Here is a 20119-nt window from a genome sequence, read left to right as displayed (position 1 = left end):
CTCATCATGAACCAATTGTACTCAATGATAATATTTGTGTGTGAATATCATAGTGCCTTAAATTCATTAAATTGCCTCAATTTCTTATATAGATTTTATTCTTTGACATAAATTGTCCTTTTTTTCCTTGTAATCTCAACATTGCTCTGCAAATTTTAGCCGAGGCAACTGCCTCGTTGTGCCTCAGCGTGGCTACGGCGCTGTAATGTCTACATTTCCTCAATGCGGTCGGACTTCAATGACTATGACCAGACTCAGCAAATAATTTCTATCATCCACTCATAATACCGATGCCGCAACTCATTAAAAACAGTTTTTCACACCTTACTTAGGAACGTCGACTTATTAAGGAATCAAATTACAAACCGAATTAAATTATTTGTGTAACTCAATTTCTAAGACCTACCTTTGAGGGCTACCTTCATTGAATTTCATAATATTGATGCCGCAACTCATTAAAACGTCGACTAATTGAAGAATCAAATTAGAAACCGTATTACATGAAAGGAAGCCGAAACAGATAAAGAATTTGTGTACTTTTATGAGCTTTAACAAACTTATTACTGATTAACAGCACTGAGTTACAATTCTATACTTGATTAAGCCGTACGGCAAGACAATCCCCATAGGAAAGGCTATACTTACAGAGCCGTACGACAAGCCAATATGCCTATTGGCTAGTCGTACGGGGTCGTACGGCTAGCCACTGCCTTTAATCTTACAGGTCGCTATCTTTTCATTTTTGGACGCGCTATTTTTACACCTACTTGTGTATTCCTTTTTCCGGGTCACATACCTTTCATGAATATAAATGATTTGTACATTTTTTGACTCTTATTTGATTGGTCTACAAAAATATACTTGAATCATTGCACTGTCTTAACTGGTGACAGAGAAAATAGGCCCCAAAGTTGTCGCAAAATAAAATGATTTAAAGAAAACTAATCAAGATACATATATATTCTTAAAGTCGTGTCTTTGCCCTTTTTATTGATGTATAAATCTTGATTTTAAACTTAGTTTTTGCTCCCCGCATTAAACGCAAAAATTTAAATTTTAAATTTTAAAATTTAAACAATGGCGACGCCATATGCGTTTGCAGTTGAATCCTACAACGCTGCGGTTGAATGCTACTACGAACAGAAAGTCAGCCGAGTTCCAATAATTACACGAGTTGTATATCAATCCTGATTGGAATCTACTTGTAAGTAAATATTGTATCGATTCATCTTAATTTTTAAACAAAACTAAGATGAAATACATTAGAATCGTATTAAACTAAAATACGGACTGAAAAATTGTCGATCGATGTAGCAGGTGCCGGTAATTCAAAACATTTTTTAAATATAAACAATGCATCAGACGTACTTTTTGGCCATAAACGGTCTCATCGTAAAGGATATAATTGTTTTTATTTGTTTTACACCAAGATGGTCACATATTTGCGAAATTTTCATTTATTTTCCCTTACAAAGTCAAAACTATTCGCCGTACACAATTTAATTTTATTTTGCTACACGCCGTACACATCAGGTTCTATTCGCCATACACAACGAAGTTTATATTTTAGCTAAACATTTGCTTACTTACTAAATTTTTGGACTGTAGCTGGCAAAAACCGATAGTTTTTATAATTCTATTAGGACACCATTGAAAAACTCGGCAAAATTAGTATACTTTCCTCGGACAAAAGGAAAAAAAATGTCCCAATGAACTTAACTTTCGGTACCAGGTAGCTGATGATTAATCTATTTCAACACTCGAATGTATTAATAAAGAACTCCAACTACTTACGATAGAAGCTTGATATGTCCACTATTAATTTGTCACACAGTTTTTGGAAAACGTTCGCGATTAAAATGGAACAGCATATTCTTTTCACGAGCACTACTTCTTGCGTGATGTTTACATTCGCTTCGCTGGTCATCTATTTCCGGTGGTGATGATAGACAGTGAAATACTATTTTAAACATTAATTATGTATTATATAAATATAGAAACAACAACAAAAAACACTTCACATTTCAATGTTTAACATGTTCAATTATTGTCTATCAAACTTGTGTATTCATTAGATATTCAGTGTGTGTAGAATATAAACAAAATACACAGGCTCTACTGAGCGTTGTCATCCGAATTGTCGAAGACCGCTACAACGGAGAATTTCTGAGTCACATTGTGTGCTTTATTAAATAATACAACCGTTTGTTTCGAGGTGTGTCGATGCAATAAAAGGTATTTCCGTACATAAAATTATATGAAATGTTGTCACATTTCAGTCTTCTGGGGATTTTATAAGTAGAGCTATTTTTGCCTGTGTTTCATTGCATCTTATAAACCAATAAAAAAGCTATTCTCTTATCAGTTAAATACATTTCCGATACTTAAGACACAAGTCCATGAACACTGAAAATATGAGTGGAGTATTCCATTTACGCGTCACGTTTTGGAAATCTGTCTCTTTTCTGTTCATTTTCTTCCTGCATGGGTAAATTTGAATAATATTGTTTTTGACGCGCGTTTGGTATTTTATTAATTCTACGCTTCGGCTAACTCTTAATCCGGTTTAAATAAATCTATTGAAATAAGTAAACATTCGACAAAAAAGGGCTAAATAAGTGAAAATAGGAAAGTAAGATGCTTTGAAATCACCTCCATAAAATCGCGATGTTTTACATGCATTTTTGTTCTATGTTAATGAAATGCTACTTTCTACCAAAAGAAACGATACATCCTATGATAGTCGAATGATTACGGTATTTCTTCTGTGTGGCGACTTTTGTCACGAATGCTGCTTCCGAACATCGTTCAAATAAATTGAATAAAAGACTTAATAGTTCATTCCCGTTGAAATATTATTTCTATCAGTATCGATCACAATTTTGACGATGCTGCTTCAGAAGCTCGTCTTAGTTATCATACCATGAAAAATTCTTCACAATGGCGACCTATGTAAAAGACCGAGCCAGTCCGATTGAGTAAGCAAAATTTTCTCAATCGGCATACCTCGCTGATTAGACAGACGGACGGACGGGCGGGATGGCGGGCCGGCGGGTGGGCGGGCGGGCGGGCGGGCGGACAGCCTGCCTGCCTGCCTGCCTGACAGACAGACAGACAGACAGACAGACAGACAGACAGACAGACAGACAGACAGACAGACAGACAGACAGACAGACAGACAGACAGACAGACAGACAGACAGACAGACAGACAGACAGACAGACAGACAGACAGACAGACAGACAGACAGACAGACAGACAGACAGACAGACAGGCAGGCAGGCAGGCAGGCAGACAGACAGACAGACAGACAGACAGACAGACAGACAGACAGACAGACAGACAGACAGACAGACAGACAGACAGACTGCCTGTCTGCCTGCCTGCCTGCCTGCCTGCCAGCTTGCCTGCCTGCCTGCCTGCCTGCCTGCCTGCCTGCCAACAGACAGACAGACAGACAGACAGACAGACCGACAGACAGACAGACAGACAGACAGACAGACAGACAGACAGACAGACAGACAGACAGACAGACAGACAGACAGACAGACAGACAGACAGACAGACAGACAGACAGACAGACAGACTTATACACAAGAACATCGTCTTCATACTCAAATATACAAATTATTTATGTCATGAAATTAAGCATATTAACATATAAATAAATAACATAAAATGGCCATTTAAATTTAAAATGACAAATATGAATAAACGCATTAATACGCAAATTCTATCGAAGCGGTAAAGGAATTTTTAAACAGCATTATTTAGAATCGTATTTCTTATAACAAAAGCTTCTTTCATATATTTACATACATTTGAAAGTACTGATTTGTTACATGACGCTAATAACATGTGGATTTTATATACAAATAGGTTTATATAAAATATACGGCTAATATATATTTTTTCTTATCAGTGTAACACCGGCAAATACATATAAAGTGGTATTCATCTTCTAAATCGAAGTTATTACAACATAAACAATAACGCTCATTGTGTGGTATGTTATTCTGAGCGTATCTACCAGTCTGATTTACAACGGGTGTGCAGAGATTCTTAATCTAACAAAAATAGGCGTAAACGTCTAAGAAGCAAATCTAAATATTCTTCATAGTCCAGTGAGGTTTAAAAAACTGTATACATATCTAATACAGAACTGTTATTATTTTTTTCATACCACTCTTGTTTATAATTGTCAACAAGTCTACATTTGAACTCGCTAATAAAACGTTTAGCATGCACAACATTTGGATTGTCAAATACATAACCGAATCCATAATTATTTAACATGTTCTTAGCATTTAAGACCCAATTTGTAAAACCTTTATTACAATCAATTAAAGCTTGTTGTTTGTAAACAATCTGTATTATAATATTTGTATTTTTTAGAATTGTAAACTAATACTTTAGAATTTTAGCATACCTGTTTACATACAATGGATATCTACCTAACTCAACATAAACAGCAATATTACATGTATTTATTTTAATCTGTAACAATCGTTTGCAAAATTTTAAATTTTTCCAATATCATCAGACTTTGGGAAACCTCATACTTTTGAAGCATAATTCAATATACAACCCACAAAGGAGTCAAACAACTAGCAAAGTAGTTTTGGTTCTATGTCAATTTTGTTGCATTTAAACAATAATGCATTCATAGCCTTAAGGGCTTTACCAACCAAATGTTCTTGGTTTAATTTAAGACTTCCAGTGTAATTCAAAATTGTGCCTAAATATTTAAAGTTATTAACAACTTCAATATCAGTTCTATTGTGTGTTTTGTTTTTGCAGTGTTGACATTAAGCCCCAATGAATTACAATATAAATATAAGTTATCTAGATGAAATTGAACTTCAGTCGGGGACTTGCCTAAACTAGCCATGTCATCAGCAAATATTATACATAATAAAACCAGCACAATATCATCTATATTCAAACCAGAGTTAATGTTATCTTGTAAGTAAAGTTCAATTTCATCAACAAATAGAGAAAACGAAATCGACGACATTACATCCCCTTGCCTCAGTCCAATCGGATAACTAAAATAATATGAACAAGATGAACACGATTTGACACGTGATTTGTATACATATGTTTTACTAGTCTGTGAAATTTGCCTTTAGTACCAGACTTGAACATTTTCAACCATAATGCAATACGGTATATACTATCAAAATATTTTAACACACGAATTAAGTTTAAAATATCGCATAATCCTACGACTACCAGTCGATCGGGCAACATGTTTTTGGATATTAAGCGATTCGTTAATTGTTCGAATCGTAACAACAATTTTTACAGTATACAACGATTTATTTAATAACACAATAACAAAAAACATAAACTTAAATTTCAAATTATGTCTGGTATATTAATGAACGGCTGATTTATTGACTTTTACATATTTGTCTGCACATTTATTCACTTTGGCTAAAATTTCTCATCATATTTTTCATTTTAAACCCAATTTTACGTTTTTGTGGCTGGGTTTTTGTCGCCGAATGGTGAAAGGTGTGCAGCCAGTCCGTGACTCGAACCCGGGACCTCCCGCCTTCAACGCAAGTGCTCTACCGAGTGAGCTTACACAACTTGGAAATCGTCCTCGAAATCGAGTCATAGAAAACAGTGTATAACCCGACGAAACCACAGGTTCAATAGATAACTGCAATTGTAACTTGCTAGCGCCACATGACTCACGTTGGGTGCCATTTTTGAGATTCGTGTTATGCAAGCATTAAACTTAATGAAAGCAGATGAAATACTTGTATATTTTATTGTTATTTGACCGTTCTCTGGTGTTGTGAAAAAGGAATTTCTCTGAAACAAATATTAAAACAATATACAAACGAACACGAATATATATCTTTACAAAAAATTGTATGTGAGAGCATAGACCAACAACTATGCGTGGAGATTGGGTGAACCTGTGACCGGATTAACATGTGGCCGGCTTGACTGTAATTCAAAGCGTTTGTTAAACTTAGATCAAGATAAACAAAGTTGGGAGTAAGTGATTTATCTAATGCAGTAATGCTTAGGGTCTCTATACCAAGTTTTCAAAAGGTGGAAGAAAATGGAGAAAGTTTTACGGTATGATAGTTTGACCATAATGTTAGTGAAATGCGTGTGGCATAGATACATAAAACAGATATTTGTAAACAATGGTTACACACCACTACACATACTAACGCTCGATTGGTCATTGTCGGCCCCGGGTACTCTTAGGTTGCACACTACAGTTTTTTTAGTCTCGGCCAATCTCGTACACAAGCAGGAGCGAACCAATGTCTGGAAACTGGTCACCTCGCAAATCTGTATCGTGTAAGTACCTGTTATCGAACAGCACCTATTATCGGACGTTTTCTTTGGTTCTGTATGCACATGCGCAAAAGTGCGCATGACGTCACATTGATAAACAAATGGTCGCACATGAAGTCCATGAGCTACTTGCCTATATAGCTTGAAACAAATGCGCCAAAAAAAGGTTAAAGGGATGCATTTATTGTTATTTACACCGTTTTATGTGTTTTTTTGCTATTACTTTTTGAATGCATTTATCAAAACGTGCATTTACACACCAAAAAGCATATTTCCTTTTGCAATTTTGATTGCAGCAGACGCAGATTTTTTCGCCGAGTCCGGGTCACATGATAGTCATGTGACTTTGTATATACTGGAGTAGTATTTATGAAGTGTCGGGTAATAGGTCATGTTTACATCGGCCGCCATTTTGTTTTGTCTGCTAGAGGTTACAATAAACAGGGAATCATTGTTATAAATTCTTGAAGGAAGTTTGCTGGAAAACTTTACAGATAAATCATTTAATGATTGAACTGTTAGTCATTTGTTAAAACAAAATGTTTTTGTCATTTTAAGTGTTTTTATTTTAAGGAAATTTAACGTAATTTCTTAGGTGTTCGATAACTGGTTCGTCCACCATAAATAAACCAAGCACATTTCCAGAATTGTTGCCTTCTGAAAAATCAGTAACATTCAAATCAAATGAGTTGGGGCAAAATGTTTTAGTATTGATTATTTCAAATCAAAACATCAGAATTCTGTGTGTTTCTGAGCCTTTTAAGCCAGTTTCAACAACAAATTGCCACTTTCCTGCAGAAGCAAGGTGCCTGGAAACCATGTTTTTACATTGGTAACTTACCAAGGACTAAACAGCAATGGAGAAAATTGGGGGTCAAGGGATTAGATTTTTTGTAATAGTTCAATGTCTGTACGCCCTTTCAAATTTCCAACAGAAATACTGACCGGAGCCAGCATTACACCTGTTTTCGAATTGCATTAATTCTACTTCCTGTATGCTATAGTTACAATACCAATGTTTTGGTAACTGACAAACATCCAAGAAAAATCACCACAACTCAAACCTGACATTCATTATTATTTAGACACTCAAAATGGTGCTTACTTGAGCAATGTTCTCTTTTATTAGAAATTTGACCGGGGCCAATTCGCATTGATGGCTAAAAAGCGTGGTGTGCAGCCATAAGTATTCGTACGGAAATTATACTAACGCATACCAGGCAAATTAACACTGTACAAGAGTTTTATTTCTGCCAATAATCTGATTTTGTTAAACGCGCTGCGGAATTCGAAAAAAAAATAATTTTTGAACAAAACCTGACCCAACATGCTTTTCGAGTAGGAGTTGCGATATATTAAATAAAGAGGACATTTTACAGAATGTTGACATAAATATGAACATAATTTATGTGAAAAAATAGCCGACAATTACCAATTAAGCATTATAATTCCCAGGTACTTTTCAGTATATTTTCCATACCCAGGGTACATTTAAGTATACTGAAGAGTACCTTGGGTAGGTTTTAGTAGTACCAGTCAACAATGACCAATCTAGCATTAGTAACAATTTTCACACTTACATTCCATGAGAGATTCCTGTTTTTCTCACATTTTGAAGAAAATTCTACATTAAAGTACACTTTGCTCATAGAAAAAATCTGCCGGTCATCCAGACAGGCATTTCAGAAAATGTGCCGGTCAAGAGAAAATTTAGCCAGACTGAAAAAACCAACAACACAACTATGTACATTAACTTAAACCCTTTATTTTAGCTGAACAAGCCACTGCTGGAACAGTGCTTTATCCTAATAGGATAACAATTGTTCTGTGTTAATCAACTTGTCTTGATAGTCTGGACAATCTTCTTCAATTTCCATATCTTTTTCAGTGTCACACAGTTTATCAATCTCCTTTTTGAAGGTAAGGATTTGTACCACAGGCACCTCATCAAACTATATAACACTGACCAATGATAACCATTTAGGCATCATACATGTAACAACGTAAACTAAAGTAAGAAGAAGTATTGAAAATAAAATTGCGGTTAACGGACACTAACTTGTACAATTTAAAATGATACCTTTTTTGGAGACCTATGACCAGTGCATGTTATAAAGATATCACTAGAACATTGTTTATATTTAATAAACAACCTTTTTAAAGCCATGCTCCATACAGAAATTCATATTTTAATGTCCTTATCTACTCGAAAAATGTGTCAAAGCTATCAAGATCTTTTTTGTTAGAAGCAGTTGCTGATTTTGCAACTGAGTTTGAAGTAGGTGTTGTGTAACCAGTTGGATTTGCTAATTGTACATAACAAAATTATTGGAAACATTGAAACAATGAGCGATTTCATTTTCATGATGTAGTAAGGCTCGATTGGTCATTGTTGGCTCGGGTACTACTTACATGTACCCCGGGTACTCTTAAGTATACTTACATGTACCCCGGGTACGGTAAATATACTAAAACGTACCCGGTAAATTTAACGCTAAATCGGTCGTTGTCGGCTATTTTTTAAAATTAATTATATACAAATGTATGTCAATTTTCTGTAAAATGGCCTCTATACTATCGAAAATCATGCTCACAAAGCATGTTGACGCAGTTTTTTTAAAAGAGAAGTTTGTTTACGATAATCGGTAGCGCGTTTTACGACATCAGATTTTAGGCGGGAATACATCTCGGGTACAGTCTAATATCGACCGGGTACGATAAGTTTATTACCGTACCCGGGGTACATGTAAGTATACTTAAGAGTACCCGGGGTACATGTTAGTAGTACCCGAGTCGACAATGACCAATCGAGCTGTAGTAAGGGATTTGTTCTTCGAATTTTCAACTTTGAAAAAAATATATTTTGTTTGCATTCATTATTTTCACATTTTGCCGGTCGCCAGGGCCGACATCCTTGTTAAACCTGCCGGACTAAATGTAAATCTGCCGATCAGGACCAGCGGACCGGCATTGTCACCAAGCCTGTCATAGTTGCAATAATACAACTCCCAATTATTGACCCTCCGGGTCTCTGGGAGTGGGAACTGATTACACGTTTATTCGTGTAAATATGCCACCCAGAATCTAGACGGGGTTTTAATCCAAACTATTAGCCACATAAACTTTTTTCTGACATAAATAAACACAAATAGATGGTAAACATACCCATTGTGCGCATATTAAAACAACTTTCGTGATAATAGTGATATGGTATGCTCGCATAATATCGATATTAATCCAAAGTTTCAAACACCTCAAAGGTTAACTCAAATTTGTAACTTTTTGTGATAGACAAAGCCAAGTAATCCAAATTAAAAAATGCGCAATAGACTATCTCCGGAATCCTCGGCAAGATAGATCTCATGTCTAATCAACCAATCGTAATATACCGATCATTTCTGGAACATCCGTAAGATAGACGGAATCGTCAATTCAAAACTTCAGCTTTCCGTTTGATAAAGTTTTTGTATAAAGTTTTCGTTCTTAGTATTTCTCCACAAATCACTCCCAAATTGAAATGGGTTATAACAGGTATTGTGTTTGGTACGATGTATAAGGTTGATTGAACTCGATTTCATATACATACTTGAGATATAATTTTTTAACATTAAAAAATCTGTTAACAAGAAAAACTCTGAGCTGTACATTATGTACTTATAAAAGCTCAGAGCATTCAAGAAGAACTAATTTTGCCCAGTGATAATATTGCATATCTAATGTTTTTCACAGCTGTTCAACTGTAACTCTTTACACAGGACATGCGTTGAGTCCAAACAGAAACAATTCTAATGGCAAAAAAACACTCTTGCTCATGCTGTTCTTATTTTTATTTTGTTCAACAAGTGACATATAAAACAGTTGATAAACCAGCTTAAAAACTTTTAACAAACTACATGTACTGTATACACTAATGAGCTACATAATTTAAAATCATGACATCACCCTGGAGTAAACATGATCTTTTTTCAAATGAACACCGGTAAAAGGTGGGAATAGTCGTCTTAATAGTCATTGATAACCATCAAATAAATTAAATTGTCTAACAATTAAACATTCATTAACTTTCTGGCTTATTTAGGATTTTTCGTTGAAGTCATGATACAGACAGGAGGATCATGATACATGTTGTAATTGTACTGGGAAGGGACACTGTCTGATATGACGGTCCCTTTGATTACCATTCTAGAACAAATTATTATTTCAACAAAATTGAATTTCCAAGCTATTTTGTTATGTGGAGAATACTATGTCTTAAACAGTAAATATTTAACAAATTATTATCTTCACATTTTAAACATCTGTGCCTCATTTCATTTAGCAGGTCATTTCATATGAAGGTTGAAGAAAGCCAACAATGAACAGTAAAGATTTTAACTGGAATAATTTAAAAGAATGTAGTGTTTCCTGACCTACTTGTATACGTTATTTGATATATCAAGAATGTCCCTTTTAAACATAGCATATGTTCTGTCTTTTAAAGGCTTACAGAGTTGATGTGTTCCAAAGTGGCCAGTCACATTACCTGTACAAGCGCTACTCAGAATTTGAGGATCTTCATAAGCTGCTCAAAAAGGTCATAACAACGCCCGAGTTTCCACCGAAGAAGGTCTTGAAGTTCAGTAATAAAGTAATCGAACAAAGACGAGTTACTTTGGAGTTGTATCTGCAGGTAGATTTTTCAGAATCACAAATTTTTTAACATCTGTTAAGTATTTACCAGCAAGGCCTTTGTTTGTCTACCTAAGTTTTTAGAGTAATGACAGGTGATTATGCAGCACTTATCAGAACAAAACAAATCTTGTTTTGGGGAAACACATTATCAAATTATTCACATGCTTGTTCTGTACCCGATAAAATCGATTGAGAATCCTATAATTTCTTGAAAAGCTTAATAAGAGAAAAGATTATAAAAAAATCCTTAATTGGTACGGGGTACTGAGCAAAAAGGCAGGTTGAAAGCTTCCATTCCTTTGTGATTATGTAATAATTACGTAAATAATAGGGATTTCTTATACCATCAATTGTTATAAAGTTATAAGTTTATAGTCATTATTTGCTGTTTGCTGTTTACAAAAATATGTTAACAAAAAACAGTTTTCACATTTTTCATGTTAACCAATCAATAGGGGCAGAATGAAACCAAACAGGAAAAGATTACAGCACCCTGCTTTTTTGCTTCTGATCTTTCTCTATTAATTGAATGCTTGGCTTTAAAAGAGCACAACATCCTGATAACACTCATTCTGTTACACTATGCAGAGTCTTGTTCTCTGGTATTTTTCAGGGAATACTGAATGGTGAAACAATACCAAGATCTTTCTTCAAGTTTCTTCAAGTTCAGTTGCCAAGATCTGGGAGTTTTGAGTAAGTTTTTGTGTGGCTAATGTTTTCCCCATCATAATACATGTATAACCTTTAACTAACTTAACCTTTGAAAAAGTAAAGAACTGACCTGAGATATCTTAATTGCTATAATGTCTTTGATAGAAGTCATTTCAAAATATTATGTTTAATTTTAGTATACCCAAAATACAGACATTGTTTTATTAATATAAACATAAAATTTACAATAATATATTTAAAAAAATCATGAACTGAAGTGAAAAAAAGTTATTCCTTAAAATTGTATGGACAGTTATAATTTGTAATGTTTTGATTAAGTAATTTTTTAGTGTGAACAAAGTTTGTTTCAATATTTGCTATCCTCGAGTATTATTCACCCATATATTCAGTGTTTAATAAAAATGCTGAACATTAAAAAATAAAAATATTTTCAATAACAATTAAATAAATTTTGGTTTGTTATTTATATGCATGCCTCTGCCAGTTAACCCATCCAATGTGTTTCAGCTCCGTGGACATGGGCCTGACAGAGCCAACAGTCACACACGCCCCTGTCATAGGCTTCTCCAAAGATGCTTTTCTTCATGAAAACTACCGCAGTAAGAATATTCAGACATATGTAAATCAGAAATGAATTTTGAAAATATGTACAGTAAACCAATTTCACTTTTCTCTGATAATTTTAGCATGTAATATTTGTTTCTCAATTGTTGATATATTTTTTTATATATTTTAGAACAGTATACTATACAGAAACTTTCAATTGATTTGCTTTCTTACTTTTTGAGCAGTATAAATACAGGTTATTTTTGTATATACCAACATGGTATTAATAATAAGACTTCTCTTTAGATTGTGCACTTGCATTACTGACGTCGTTGTGTTTGTAGGCATACTGCCAGACATTGTCACTGCAGGTGTTCAAGATGGTCTATATTCCTATACAGAGTACAGTAACAATGGTTAGTATTTTGCAGGCACCAGGGAAACATTTATGTCGTTGACAGTGACTGCAATTTGTTACTGAAAAATAATATTTTTAACCGTATTCATAACTGTAATACATGATATTTTCAGTCTTATCACAGTTGTTGACCTTATCAAACATTTTTAATGGTAATTAGTTATACTGTTCAGTGAGCCAAAGCAGACATTTGAAACAGAATGATATTCAAAATAAAAAAAAATAAAACAAGGTAACATTGACTGATACATGTATGAATCAGTCACTGTTACCTTGTTTTCGAAATAAGGTTTCTGAGCACATTGTAGTAACATTTCATAAGCCTTTTTTCATTCTCTTTTAGGCATATCCTGAAGTGTTCCAGATATTTAACAATTCAGCTACAATTGAATGTGTGTGTTTTTGGCAAATCTGCAGATCAACATATTTACATCAAATTATAGCCTGGATAATTTAGAAAGACACTCCTGAATTATATTCCTATGAAATAGGCCATACATGATTTCTTTTAATTACATGTATTTGCAAGACTCCTACCCTGTACTTCTTTTGTAAGATTCCTAATTTTCTGCCAACTTTGATAAATACTCCAGCTGATGCATCTTTACGGGAAATATATTCATAGACCTATCATTTCAGAAACTTGTTTTGACTCAATCATTTCCTCATGAAACTTACCATAGGTGTAAATGTGACTAAACACACAAAAACTATATGATGTCTTAGGAAATCTTGTTTTTGACTCAGAAACACATATCATTTTATATTAATTTTTAATAACATGAAACATTTTTCAACTAAATTTTCTGACTTTCTCTTACCATAAGGTAGAATGTCTCCTACTTTAAAGTAAAACTGTGCTGGTAGATATACTCTTGTTGTTAAGTGTATTCAATAAGTATTGTAGCGACAGTATTTAAGTATTATGAATTTTGTATCAAAGCAGCATTAAGGTTGAGACAATTAAGGCTTCATGATGGTTATTTAAGATATGTTTACTACTAGCATTCTGTTACTAGTTTATGATGTTTTGTCAAGATCTGCAGCATGTTTATCTCACCTGAGCACATTTATATACTATGATATCCATCATCATTCTGTCCATGTGTTACTGGAAATTGTGCGTCCATCAACTTTGTATGCCCCCGGATCGATAGATCGGGGTTATATTGTTTTTGTCCTGTCTGTCTGTCTGTCTGTCCAAAACGTTAACCTTGGTTAAAGTTTGATAACTTTTGCAATATTGAACATACCAACTTGATATTTACCATGCATGTGCATCTCACCGAGCTGCTCATTTTGAGTGGTGAATAGTCAAGGTCAAGGTCATCCTTCAAGGTCAAATATCATTGTATTTTTCTTTCCTAAAACTTTAACCTTCGTTAAAGTTTTATCACAACTTTTTTAATATTGAACACAGCAACTTCATATTGAGCATGCATGTGTATCTTGTGGAGCTGCACATTTTGAGTGGTGAAAGGTCAAGGTCATTCTTCAAGGCCAAAGGTCAACAAAAAAAAACATTTCTCCAATCAATCTCTTACTTACTTCTCGTGGAGCTGCACATTTTGAGTGGTGAAAGGTCAAGGTCAACCTTCAAGGTCAAAATATAAACAACATAAATTTTTATAACTTTTTAGCTCACATGTCACGAAGTGACATGGTGAGCTTATGTGACCATGTGATGTCCGGCGTCCGTATGTGTGTGTGTGCGTGCGTCCGTTCGTCAACAATTTGTTTGTGTATACAGTAGAGGTCACAGTTTTCATCCAATCTTTATGAAATTTGGTCAGAATGTTCATCTTGATGAAATCTGGGTTGGGATTGTATTTGGGTCATCTGGGGTCAAAAACTAGGTCACTAGGTCAAAAACTAGGTCACATAATAGGTCAAATATTAGAAACACCTTGTGTAGACAATAGAGGTCGCAGTTTTCATCCAATCTTTATGAAATTTGGTCAGAATGTTTATCTTGATGAAATCTGGGTTGGGATTGTATTTGGGTCATCTGGGGTCAAAAACTAGGTCACTAGGTCAAAAACTAGGTCAAATAATAGAAAAACGTTGTGTAGACAGTAGAGGCCACAGTTTTCATCCAATCTTTATGAAATTTGGTCAGAATGTTTATCTTGATAAAATCTGGGTTGGGATTGTATTTTGGTCATCTGGGGTCAAAAACTAGGTCACGAGGTCAAAAACAAGATCAAATAATAGAAAAACCTTGTGTAGACAATAGAGGTCGCAGTTTTCATCCAATCTTTATGAAATTTGGTCAGAATGTTGATCTTGATGAAATCTGGGTTGGGATTGTATTTGGGTCATCTGAGGTCAAAAACTAGGTCACTAGGTCAAATAATAGAAAAACCGTCAACAATTTGTTTGTGTAGACAGTAGAGGTCACAGTTTTCATCCAATCTTTATGAAATTCGGTCAGAATGTTTATCTTGATGAAATCTGGGTTGGGATAGTATTTGGGTCATCTGGGATCAAAAACTAGGTCACTAGGTCAAATAATAGAAAAACTTTGTGTAGACAATAGAGGTCACAGTTTTCATTTAATCTTTATAAAATTTGATTAGAATGTTTATCTTGATGAAATCTGGGTTGGGATTGTATTTGGGTCACCTGGGGTCAAAAACTAGGTCACTAAGTCAAATAATAGAAAAACCTTGTGTAGACTATAGAGGTCACAGTTTTCATCTAATCTTTATGAAATTTGGTCAGAATGTTAATCTTGATGAAATCTGGGTTGGGATTGTATTTGGTTAGTCAGGTGAGCGATTCAGGGCCATCATGGCCCTCTTGTTTAATATTGAACACATCAACTTCATATTTGGCATGCATGTGTATCTCGTGGAGCTGCACATTTTGAGTGGTGAAAGGTCAAGGTAATCCTTTAAGGTCAAAGGTATAAAAAAAAGCAGCGCATTAGGGGGCATTGTGTTTCTGACAAACACATCTCTTGTTCTTCATACAACATCTCCTCTGAACTGCTGAGCAGAATTTTTAAAAAACTTCACAGGACTTTTCCTTGGGAAGTCCTCTTTAAAAATCATTCAAAAGTTCTTGTCAGTTGATGAATTATGTCACATGGCCTTAAAACAAGGTTAAATATGAAAACTTAAGATTAGGTACGTAGCATTGTACTGTGGTCTTCTACAAAGTTTGTACAAATTATGCCCCTTGGGTCAAAACTGGTCCTGCCCAAGGGTCACCAGATAAAAACATATTTATATTGTTAGTAACTTCAAAACTATTGCATTAACCCGCAAAACAGGCCATGATGTGGTGGATATGGTGTCCGCCTAACAACTGGGAGTTGACGGGTTTGATCCCCACTGTGGGAGCGTTCTTTAGATCTCCCCCATAGACACCAAGTACTGGTTCTAGTCCCAGAAAACAGACTCGAGAGCATTTAGCCAAATGTTTTCAGTTTTAGTCTGTAACATCATCTGAAACCTTAACAGATGGGATAATCTTAAAAAATCTATTTGTCTAAACCTCATTGTCCATAGCTTTCATATTCAATATGTAGCATTATTTGGAGGTCTTCTACAATGTTTTCCAAATACCCCTGGGGTCAACAGTGGCCCTGCTCCAAGGATTGCCAGTTTTACATAGACTTAAATAGGAACAAATATATATAAAAAATATTTTGTGGCTTTCAAATTGGGAATGAAGCATTATCTTAAGGTCCTCTACAAAGTTTACTAAAATCTTGTCTTGAACCGTGGCGTGAAAATTTCCCACATCCCATTTGTAATATGTACATATAGCAAAGTCAAGTTTGAAATCTCTGATGTAACAAATACAAGAGCTTGACCATGCCTTGGGGGTCAAAACTGGCTAAAGCCATGGAGTAACATGCTTAAATAGAATATAATGGAATATAATGGAAAGTAACTCAAAATCTCTTAAATGATATGGTCAAGTGGTCTTAATATTGGTAGGTAACGTCATATAGTGGTCTGCTTCTTAGTTTGTTCAATTTGTGCCCATGTAATAAAAAGTAGCCCCGAACAAGGCTTCTTGTTTTTTATACTTATAAGCTACAGTTTCCCAGGTGAGCTTTTAAGGCTCTTAATGGTCTATTTGAATGTGTATACTGTTTGTGATACCAATATCAAATTGTGATATGTAATTTTTTTCGAATATATTAGTTCCTTCCCGTTAGTTCCTGCCATTTGATTCTATAATACCTTAATTACTGCTTATATTTTTAATGTGTTTAAATGAAGTTTAACTTAGATTTGGTTGTGTGTGGGGATACTAATGTCTCATTATTTGTATCTTAGAGAAACTGAATGTATTGGAAAATTATTCCTACTAAAAGTAGCTTTGCATGTCTTACATTTTCAATTATAGTTGTAGGTGTTCATTTTAAACATGGAACTAAGTTCTGGCATGTTGATCAAATGTTTCTTTTAATACTTACAGCTTTATGCAATGACTCAAGTATTTTTAACCAGGTTTTCCGAAGGAAAAAACTGGTTATTAGATTGGCGAATGCGGGCGGGCTGGCTGGCTGGCTGGCGGGCTGGCTGGCTGGCGGGCTGGCGGAATAAGCTTGTCCGGGCCATAACTATGTCGTTCATTGTCAGATTTTAAAATCATTTGGCACATTTGTTCACCATCATTGGGCGGTGTGTCGCGCGAAATAATTACGTCGATATCTCCAAGGTCAAGGTCACACTTTGAGTTCAAAGGTCAAAAATGGCCATAAATGAGCTTGTCCGAGCCATAACTATTTTGTTCATCGTCAGATTTTAAAATCATTTGGCACATTTGTTCACCATCATTGGACGGTGTGTCGCGCGAAATAATTACGTCGATATCTCCAAGGTCAAGGTCACACTTTGAGTTCAAAGGTCAAAAATGGCCATAAATGAGCTTGTCCTGGCCATAACTATGTCATTCATTGTGAGATTTTAAAATCATTTGGCACATTTGTTCACCATCATTGGACGGTGTGTCCCACGAAAGAATCACGTCAATATCTCCAATTTCAAGGTCGCCATGACTAAAAATAGATTTAAAAAAAAAAAAAAATACAAAGGGGGTTAATTTTTTTTGGTCATTTCAAAAGTTCAGTTTGAGTTTTCTCCCTTTATCAGATTTTTTTTTCACAATGAAAACCTGGTTTTGTGACAATTTTGTCCCTTGTTTAAGATTGTTTTTTTATTTGTACTGTCTTCAAGTTTATTGATTTTTTGCAAAATCATATTAAACGTTATTAAGTTATAAGTGTGATTTTATCTAGAAACATTATCATCTTCATATACTTGGACAACTTTATTGTAATTTATTAGCAACCTCATTACAAAATATGTTATTGTTAAGGATATGTTTGGTATTATTTATACATGTACACAAAGTCTAGTCAAATGAAATGTATGTATTCAAATTGTTAGTATGTTTGTGTTACCAAATATGAAATAAACATGTATTTGATTTATATTTTCTGGTGGTTATTAAGGATGGTAGTTTTTTACCACATTAATTTTTTTCTGCTCATTATATTCATTATCTTGTGTTTTGTAACTTTTATTGATTTACCATTTTAGAGGCAATATTTTTTCTGAAACTTGGTCAGATGTATATCTTGACAACATGTAAGCAGAGTTTGAATCTGGGTCACATGTCTCGAAACTCAGCGTCATCAAGATAAATGATAGAAATATATTGTTATCATTCTGATAGAAATATATTGTTATCATTCTGGAGGCTGGATTTATGACTTAATCTTGATGAAACTTGGTCAAAATGTTTTCTTGACCATACATATCAAATTGTAAATGTTAGTTACATGCCTCAAAAAACTAGGGTACTTGGTCAAATCTTAGAATACTCTGTTACTTATCTGGAAGTGACATTTATGACTGGATCTCGATGACACTTTGTCGGAATTTTTTGTTTACACAATCTATGCCAATTTATAATTCGGGTCATTTGTATTCAAAAACTGGGTCACTAGGTCAAATCTAAGAAAATACATGTAAGCACTCTAAAGGGTACATTTATGACTCAATCTTGATAAAACATGGTCAGATAGTTTTTCTTTACAATGTCTAGACATGTCTAGTATGATTCTTGATCATGGTTTCCAACACTTTAGTCAAATCTTCGTGAAGACATATAACAATTCTAGAAGCCTATTTATGATCCAATCTAATGAAACATGGTCAGAATCTTGATCTTGACAAAGCCATGACTGAATCTGAAGCAGGCATTTTAATGAAAGAAATAAACATACTTTGCATTGATTGTTTTTTAAGAGAATCAAATATACGCTTGAAAAGTGATTAGCTGTTGAATAAAATGATCTACCAATCCATATAGGTGCTATTACATGTATCTGTACGCACATACAAAATTGGCACTCTAGCGTTCCTTCTCCCATTAGATCTGAAAATGTGCGCAATATAAATTGAAGTGTTCGTTATCTGACGACGTACGTTTGTCCACCACAAAGAAAGCTGTCCGTTTTTTTCAGACACGTTGATCAATTATACATTAACAACGGCCACCATTTTCCTTTAAAATTAGCCTATTTGAGAAAAAGTTTCCGATTAGATTCTTGCTTTTGACAAATAATTGATTTTGTTTGCTTAAAAATGCGTTTTTTCTTATATGAAATTTATTAGAAATGTTTGTCTTCCAATAGGATTTGTGCAGTTTCTCATGGGATTTTTCGTTTTCAAGTGGGTCTTTTCCCCCTTACAGAATAGGAGAAAAATCTTTTTATGTTAAGTTATCGATTATTAAGGACTGTATAAGTATTTGTGCTGATTTTCTTTCCATTCTATTTTTAATGTGGGGAAAAACCATTGGAGAAAAGATCCAATGTGGAAACAAACAATTTCATGGGAAAATGTAAAATCCCATTGAAAAAGGATATTTTGACCATTTTTCTAATGAAAGAAATGGAAATTTTACATGAAAACCATCTATAAATGATCACAAAGATGCATTTTATCTAATATATGAGTATCTTAAAGTTTGCGAAATTTCGGTTTTGATAAGTTTTTTCCGGTTGCCATGTTTACGCGTCTTTTGAATAAATGGACCAAAACATATTCGTTTATGGACAAAATAAGGAAAACATAATTTTCGGAAAAAGCGTTCCCGCTCTTTGGTTTAGCTTGTTACGTATCGGCGTGGTTGATATGATGTCCTCTTAGTGACCGGTGGGTCACGAGTTCGAACCCCACCGTGGGAGCATTAAATAGATCTAAAGACAATAAGTATTGGTTCCACCCAGGAAACAGTTTCGAAAGCATCTCAATAATCCTCGATGAAATCGAGTTTACATTAATAGGTTATACTAAATATTTATCTCAATTAATAAGTTAAAGATTTTCTCTTAAGCAAAATAGGAATACGAAGAGCTGTTAGCTATTTTACGAGTACTTTTGGCGTCTCGGCAAACATATTTTATGTGATCAACATATTGCCCTAATGAATCCTTAGTTGGTGGTCCACATG

General features: G+C 34.4%; 1 protein-coding gene across 4 annotated transcripts; it reads left to right on the top strand.

Moving 5' to 3' along the window:
- The first annotated feature begins 5965 nt into the window (after positions 1-5965).
- LOC127877411 (sorting nexin-24-like) lies at positions 5966-18089 on the top strand. Of its 4 annotated transcripts, none has more exons than XR_008048431.1 (7): positions 5966-6099; positions 10808-10996; positions 11612-11691; positions 12178-12269; positions 12561-12632; positions 12978-14558; positions 15321-18089. XR_008048431.1 is itself a non-coding variant. In XM_052423264.1 (6 exons), the coding sequence occupies exons 1-6, from the start codon at positions 6040-6042 to the stop codon at positions 12986-12988; spliced, it is 504 nt and encodes a 167-aa protein (XP_052279224.1). In that variant the 5' UTR covers positions 5966-6039; the 3' UTR covers positions 12989-18089. The 4 variants fall into 4 exon arrangements, 1 of the variants encoding a protein (XP_052279224.1); XR_008048429.1 differs by having other exon boundaries at positions 12978-14872; XR_008048430.1 differs by having other exon boundaries at positions 12978-17340; positions 17503-18089.
- Positions 18090-20119: the final 2030 nt, after the last annotated feature.

Source organism: Dreissena polymorpha, chromosome 4, assembly GCF_020536995.1.
Source record: "Dreissena polymorpha isolate Duluth1 chromosome 4, UMN_Dpol_1.0, whole genome shotgun sequence".
Lineage (NCBI taxonomy): Eukaryota > Metazoa > Mollusca > Bivalvia > Myida > Dreissenidae > Dreissena > Dreissena polymorpha.
This window is presented reverse-complemented; position numbering and strand designations above follow the sequence as displayed.

Bases quoted from the DNA above. Each gene is read 5' to 3' on its own strand.
- LOC127877411 (XM_052423264.1), top strand. From the start codon at position 6,040: ATGCTTAGGGTCTCTATACCAAGTTTTCAAAAGGTGGAAGAAAATGGA. The intron at 10,997-11,611 runs GTAGATTTTTCA...GGTATTTTTCAG, and splicing joins CTTTGGAGTTGTATCTGCAG to GGAATACTGAATGGTGAAAC. The intron at 12,270-12,560 runs GTAAGAATATTC...TTGTGTTTGTAG, and splicing joins TCTTCATGAAAACTACCGCA to GCATACTGCCAGACATTGTC.